The sequence below is a fragment of the Acanthisitta chloris genome, unplaced genomic scaffold (genome assembly GCF_000695815.1).
Source record: "Acanthisitta chloris isolate BGI_N310 unplaced genomic scaffold, ASM69581v1 scaffold20244, whole genome shotgun sequence".
NCBI lineage: Eukaryota > Metazoa > Chordata > Aves > Passeriformes > Acanthisittidae > Acanthisitta > Acanthisitta chloris.
In genome coordinates, this window is record NW_008667860.1 from 1 (window position 1) to 7,517 (window position 7,517).

At 48.8% G+C, this 7,517-nt stretch overlaps 1 protein-coding gene across 1 annotated transcript; it reads right to left on the minus strand.

Annotated features, from left to right (window-relative positions):
* Positions 1-1,656: 1,656 nt before the first annotated feature.
* On the minus strand, positions 1,657-6,505 carry LOC103800321 (transitional endoplasmic reticulum ATPase-like). The gene is made up of 5 exons (XM_009072697.1): positions 6,290-6,505; positions 4,699-5,007; positions 3,033-3,188; positions 2,512-2,666; positions 1,657-2,100 (listed from the first exon to the last, which is right to left on the minus strand). The coding sequence occupies exons 1-5, from the start codon at positions 6,461-6,463 to the stop codon at positions 1,995-1,997; spliced, it is 900 nt and encodes a 299-aa protein (XP_009070945.1). The 5' UTR covers positions 6,464-6,505; the 3' UTR covers positions 1,657-1,994.
* Between the last annotated feature and the right edge of the window lie 1,012 nt (positions 6,506-7,517).

Genomic DNA, 7,517 nt, shown 5'->3' on the forward strand with positions numbered 1-7,517 from the left:
GAGAAGCCTTTGGGGAGTTGGGACACATCCCCCCTACTATCCTATACAGTGTTTGCCTCAACCTCCACAGCACAGACACACCAGAGTAGATCTGCTGAGAGCTTGCTGAATGGTCACATTCCCAAACTGTCAGTGAGGAAGAAATTCACCCCATACCAGAGCTGGGCTAGGCTTTTGGAAGAGTCCTAGAGAGCTCCCAGCAGGGGTGGAGAATCTTCCCAGGTGGCTGAAAGTGGCTGGGTCTCTCCCCGGGTGGAGCTGCCTCTCTTGGGCTTGCAGTGATGAACAGGTAGGACATGATGAAAGCCAAGCCAGTATCTGCATCCACCCAGCTTGGAGGAGCACAGAGCAGCAGAGAGAAGTACAGGCAGGAAAGCAGCCCTGGAGTAAAGGTTTTCAGGTGCCAGTTATCCCCAGAAAGGGAAGTGCCAGCCCTCCCTGCTTGGCTCTCCTGGCTCCCAGGCATCTGCCTATGAGTAGGACAGGCCATCATTAACCCTGCTGCCATAGGAGATGATGGCCAGCATTTTCTCTTCAAGGCAGAACAGAGGTGGCATAAGGATAGGGCAAGAGTGGTGCTGGCAGGCAGCCAGCTCTGAAGTAGGACAGAAGAGCTGAGCAGGGGCTTCCCCCTATTTCCAGCACAAGCCCCCCTTCTCATGGATAATCCCATCCTTCTACCCTTTTGAGACAAGACTCTCACCTGTTTCCCCTCTCCCCTTAAATCTAGTCAGGTTGATGAAGCCCTCCTAGGTCTGCCAGGCTTTGGGGCTGAAACTCCCATTGCTCAGGCCCCACATAACTTCTGTCACAGGGGAGGTTGCCCTCTTCAGCGTGGCTCAGCCCCAAAAGCCTAGGGCACCCTTCTGCCACACAATCTACATATAAACTTGGCAGAAATCCTCAGTTCCTGCACCCTCCCCAAAAGTCAATAGCACATGACCACTCTGTGCATTTTATGGCCCATCGCCTCAAACAGGCTCTCCCCTTTGGTTCAGGACTGGGTCATATTCAGCCTGCCACACTGCTCCTATGTGCATGATTGAAGTACACTGAAGTACAGCAGTAGCACATTGTTCAATTCAGAGAAGGGAAAAGAAACCAAGGAGCAAGCAGCAACCTGTAAGCAGAAAGGAAGGCTAAGAACTACGATCAGAACACCAAACTACTGAGCATGAGGCAAAACAAGGGGCAGGCTGACAGCAGAGAGCCATGCCTGTCATCAGAAACCCAAAGTGATGCATGAAACATTGCAGGGGAAAGGGGAAAATCTCTCCACAGAGACAGCCCAAGAGCTCCCTTGTGCCTGCCTTCAAGCAGGGCAGATGGAACCAGGATTACTCAAGTCCTTTGCTGCAGAGGAGCCAAAGCAGCAGGAGACCTGACAGCTCAGGGCCAGCATCAGAGAAGCAAGAGATACCTGCTACTAGGCTCTCTTGGTGCTTCCTGCCAAATTGGGGCACGGGAGAGAGAGACTGCCAAACCAATTTCTTCTGTTAACTTGGGCTAAGAGGCATAACAACAAAGAGCAACCTCAAACACACCAGGTAAGTATGCATGAAGATGGGCTCCACCAGATTGAGGAATGCTCAGATAGCACATGAGACATGGGGTTTACAGAGACAGCACAAGCTACACTGCACTAGTCACACACAGAGGAGTGTCGTGGGATTTTTATTATTTTTATCATTTTTGTGGAATTTTTTTATACAGGCTAGCATTGTATTCTTTGCTAAAGCTGCTGATTCTGCCACATAAACTAGAACAGAAATTCCTCAGAAATTAAGTCAGCTCCCCTCCTTGTTAATTCACTGTCTGCCTCCCAACTCAACACCACTCTGGATTTGTGTTTGCAGAAAATATTCCCTGTACAAAGTCTGATGTGCAGCTACACTGTTCTGACTGAGGAATGAAGAAGACAAGAGTCCACTGAACATTGGAGTATTTTTGCTGTACAATGTGGCCTGATGTGGAGCTTGGTCCACCAAGGAGAATTAACCGTAGAGATCGTCATCATTGTCTTCGCTGTACACGTTACCCCCGCTGCCACCTCCTGTGCTTTGGCTTGGACCGGCACCACCCTGATTACCCGATGGGAACCTGCATGCAGTGGTGCAGAAGGGGAGAGAAAAAAAGCTGTTCAAAAGCCTCCTTGCAGCTCAGTACCATCCCCTCCCTCCACACTAATGCCCTGGTGCCAAGGCAGGAGAAATGGGATGAAACCTTACATCAAATCACACAAAAGGTTTATACGACTGCTGGATGTTGCTTGTGTTAAAGGAAAAATCCACTGATGGACTTCAGGAGCACTAACAGAGAAGCTACAACCAACCTGCAGCACAGCCTACACCTGCCACATGCTCAGCTGGCTGCGGTACACTCTGGGGAGAATGGGAAAATGCAGTGGAAGAGGGAATTTGCTACCCAGAATCCAGTAGAAAGCTGCCTCAGTGTTCTGTTCTGGGGCTAACTGAACCACACTGCCTTTCCCCCCCACTCCATCATGGTTACCTGAAGCTGCCAAAGCCACGGCTCTGCTGTAGAGTCTGTGCAAACATCTCATATTTCCTGATGTCGTTGTCACTGACAGAGCGGCGAGCAAAGCGCATGGCCTCCTCAAAGTGATCCCTGCGTATCTCAGGAACTGGGTCATCCTCCTCCACTTCCTGCAGTGGTATAGAGGGCCCAGGTGAGCTGCATGCCCAAGCTCTGTTGCCCAACAGCCACCCACAGCCTCCTGCTAGATCAGGAGGCTCCAACATCCACCAAAGTTGGGGCTGGAGAGGGACAATGCAGCAGACTGTAAGTCAGGGCTGCAGTAGGAGCCTTCTGAGCAATGCTGACAGTGAGGTACCCCAGGAGGACCTTATGCTCCCACAAGATGAGAACAAAGTGCTCCAGTTCCATACTCTGTGCTGAGAGCCCACTTCATAAACCCAAGGATTATGAAGAGAAATGCATCCTGCCTCACTCAGAGGCAGAGGTGGGCTGCCTGTCTCATGTGTGGGGAAAGCTCAGAGTGCCCCACTCACCATGGCAGAAGGGTTGGTCTGCCTCTCGCGTTCTCTCCTGATCTCACTCTCAATGGACTCACGGATGGCCAATTTGCAGGCACGCTGGCAAATTTCTGTCAGGTCAGCTCCCGAAAAGCCATTGGTCATCTTAGCTAGGAAATCCAGGTCAACATCCTAGTGGAAAAAAAAACCCTAGTGGAAAAAAACACCCCAAAACAAACAACAAAAAAACCCAAACAAAAAAACAACTCCCAAGAGAGGCCTGTCCTTTACATCTTACACCCTCAGGTGACAAAAAGAAAGTGTCTTTAGATCCCATCGTATAAAGGTGCTGTGCTGCCTTAACTTTGGCCAATTCTGAAAAGATGGACTGTTAAGGTTCTTGGTTTTGGGAAAAGTTAGCCATATACAAAGGCAGGCCACACTCCCCACACACCCAGCAAGACCCTGTGAAGCAGCTGTAAATCACAGAATGGTTTGGGTTTGGGCAGGGACACCTTCCACTAGACCAGGTTGCTCCAAGCCCCATCCAATCTGGCCGTGAACACTTCCAGGGATGGGACAGCCACAGCTTCTCTAGGCAACCTGTGCCAGTGCCTCATCACCCTCACAGTAAAGAATTTCTTCCCAATATCCAATCTAACCCTGCCCTCTAACCCTGTCAGTGTGAAGCCATTCCCCCTTTTCTTGTTACTACATGTCCTGACAAAGAGTCCCTCCCCATCTTTACTGTAGGCCCCCTTTAGGTACTGGAAGGCTGCTATAAGGTCTCCCTGGAGCCTTCTCTTCTCCAGGCTGAACAGCTCCAGCTCTCTCAGCTTGTCTTCATAGAAGAGGTGTTCCAGCCCTCTGACCATCTTTGTGGCCTCCTCTGGACTCGCTCCAACAGATCAATGTCTTTCCTATGCTGGGGGGCCCCAGAGCTGGACACAGTACTCCAGGTGGGGTCTCATGAGAGTGGAGTAGAGGGGTGAATGCTTCACCCTCAAGAATAGGCAGTCTGACTTGTGGATTTAGGATATGATTTACTCAGGTCTCACATTAGGAGTCAAATGAAACACTGTCAGACTGGAAATGGCACACAGGCAGACCAAGACAACCAACCTCCTACTCCTTCCCTTCAACTGAAGGAGTAGTACTGCAACCACCTTTGAAGCTTTCCTTCCCAACAGCACCTAAAAAGATAAGCTTGGCATAAAATAGCTTCAGCTCTCACTTGACATCTGCTTTTCTCTGACTAACTATCAGTTGCATTATTACCTGCTCCCTAGGCAAGCAACATAGCTCTTGCCTATGGTAGAGTTCAGCAACAATTAATTGCAGTAGTTCTTCTTCAATTTCCATTTCCCACCCCTGTATTCTACATTTCTACATTTTATTTCAGAGCATAAGAATCTTTTCCATCTTGCCATAACAGGTTTTCCTATTCCCACACCATGGGCAGAACTCCACTATGTGACAAAGACCTGCTGTGCTTACACACCAACACCTAGCTTTGTTAATACCTAGCCTCAGAACTCAAGCCTCCCCCTACCTCTTTGCTTTCATCCTTCAGGGACTGAAGGTTTCCCAGCTCTGGTTTACATGGAGCAGTCACCAGCCTTCTTCTCTATCCCCAGCTTGTGAAGAGCACGTGCAGCCTACAGCAAACTCAAGTCAGAAGTAGTCAGGGTGCAGATCCTACCTTGGCAACTGGTGATTTCCTCAGGTTGGCCTTAAGAATTGCAACACGAGACTTCTCGTCAGGCAGAGGGATGTAGATGAGCTGATCCAGGCGGCCAGGGCGCAAGATGGCTGGGTCAATGATGTCTGGCCTGTTGGTGGCACCAATGATGAAGACATTTTTCTTGGTGGACATGCCATCCATCTCTGTCAGGATCTGGTTGATGACACGGTCTGCAGCACCACCACCATCGCCGATATTCCCACCTCGAGCCTTGGCGATGGAGTCCAGCTCATCAAAGAAGAGCACACATGGGGCTGCTTGGCGGGCCTGCAAAAAGCAAATGGGAACAATTATACCATGTTAATACCACTAGGTGAGGAGCACACTGATTTCACATTAAGCTTACCCTATAATTAAAGCAGCTCAGAGGAATACACCAGAGCTCTGCTGCCACAAGGACAGCTTGGAGGAGTTGCTATGGAACAGTGTCCTGCTACACAAACACTCAAATTCTCCTGAACAACAAGCTGTATTTCCCCAAAGCTAGGAGCACTGTGAACCAGGCAGAAGGGTGGTAACTCCAATGCCTGGGGGGAAAGCTAGAGCCAATTTGCCTGGACCAGAACTCTCTCTGCAGGATGTGGGGACATCAGTTGGTCAAAAGGCACTCGAGTATCAGTAGGTGAGAAATATCACATAGAAGGAGGAAATCCAATCTCTGTCTTCAGCTACCTAATAGGTAGACTTATAGGGAAAAGAGAGCCAGATCCTTCTTCAAAATGCACAGTGAAATGATAAAAAACCAGAGACACAAATGGCTGCAAAGAAAATTCCAGTTAGAAATAAGGAAAAAAATAATTCTTCACAATGAGAGAGCTCAAACACTAGCACAAGGCCCAGAGAGGTCAGGGATTCTCCATCCTTAGCACATGTTCAGAACATAAGGCCCTGAGCAACCCGGTTGAATTTTCAAGTTACCTCCCTGCTCTGGGCAAACAGCTGGACCAGACAGCCTCTGAGGTTCCCTCTCAACCTAAATTTTTCTCTTACTCTCTCTTCCAACATTGCTCCTTCACCACCTTCCCTGACCACAGGAGTGAGAATTCTCAAGATAATCTATGCAGATACCTCCTGGGACAGGAGGTCACACTTTCTATGGGGGAACTGGGCAGTATATATTGCAGAACAAGAATAGAATAATTTCAGTTGGAAGGGACTTAAAATGATCATTTAGTCCAACTGCAGAAAAAGAAGAAGCCATAGCATATTTTGAAAATCTCTACAAGGTAATGGCTAATCACGTGTTGAAATAAGTTTTCACGAATGCAGAGAATATCTATGCCATCCTAATGCTAGCCTCAATGCTAAGACACTGGGACATTTATCATTCTGTAACAACAGATACAAACTGCAGCAGGAGAAAACCATCTAAATAGCTATATTGCCAAAGAGAATTAATTCCCTAACATCAGGAAAGCAGCCTCTACTCTCAGTGCAAGCAGGGAAAACAAACCCCACAAACAAGAACCAGGCCAGTAAGATAGGTGCAGTGGGGGTTTTGGGGGTACCTCAGCACAGACATAGCACAATGAGTAGAAGATACACTTACCTTGTCAAAGATCTCACGCACATTAGCTTCAGACTCACCAAACCACATGGTGAGCAATTCTGGTCCCTTGATAGAAATGAAGTTTGCCTGGCATTCATTAGCAATGGCTTTGGCCAGCAGCGTCTTACCACAACCAGGTGGCCCATAGAACAGGACCCCTTTTGATGGCGTCATACCAAATTTGAGGAACTTGTCTGGGTGCTCCACAGGATACTGAAAGAGAACAAAACAAACAAAAACCTCTCAGGACGAGCCAGAACAGGTCTGTATCTTAGAATCATGGGTTGGAAGGTACCTTCAAAAATCATCTAGTCCAACCTTCCTGCCACGGGCAGGGTCACCTTCCCAGGAGTGCCAGCAGTTGATTTAAGCTTGGTCTACCTGTCACTCACAGAGGTGAACAGCTCAGGTGTAGGAGCCCCCGGGGAGTGTGAGTGCCCAGGAGCATGGCAAACAAGGCATGGCATGTCAGCCAGGGCAAGGCACAGCAGTTTGCACTGCAGTTGACAAGGAAGGGAGGGCCAACACAGTAGCAGTACCAGAGAGCAGCAAATAGGAGCAGCAGTTAATGTCAAGGGGAATAAGGAGGCCCCTTCTTCCCCAGTCTTAGTAGTGCTCCCAACATTATGGTGATGACATGCCATAGAACTCATTCCCCTGTGGCTGCTGGAGTTGCTGTGACAGTGATGTCAGAGGCTTCCACTCAGACAGACCTTCTGACAGTAGATGTAGCTCTGCAGACCTCTGGTTATAAGGAGTGCCTGTCTTAAAAGCTGGGGCTGAGAGTCATCTCCTCTGCAGAATCACAGAATATTCAGAGTTGGAAGGGACCCACAAGGATCATCAAGTCCAACTCTTGGTCCTGCACAAGACATCCCCAAGAAGGTGTGTCCTTGTTGAGGAGCTATGTCACCAGGTTAAGGAGTTATGTGAGGAAGTAAACAGACTGCACAGCATTTGTGAAGATGAGAGAAATAGGATATTCTCAGAGACCCTACAGACTCAGGAGTCTCAGCCTCCCTTTGTGTTGGAGATGCAGGTGGGCTCTGCACCATGACTCAAGAAATCCAAAGTCAAAAAGAAAAAGGCTGGCAACTGGCCACCCTCTGTACAAGGAGGAATATTCCAGCTCCTCCTGAAGACTTGATATTAACAAACAGGTTGAGTGCCCTCCAAATTGAGGAGGAGCTGGATAAGGCTTCAAGCAAAGCAACTGAGTTGCTAGACC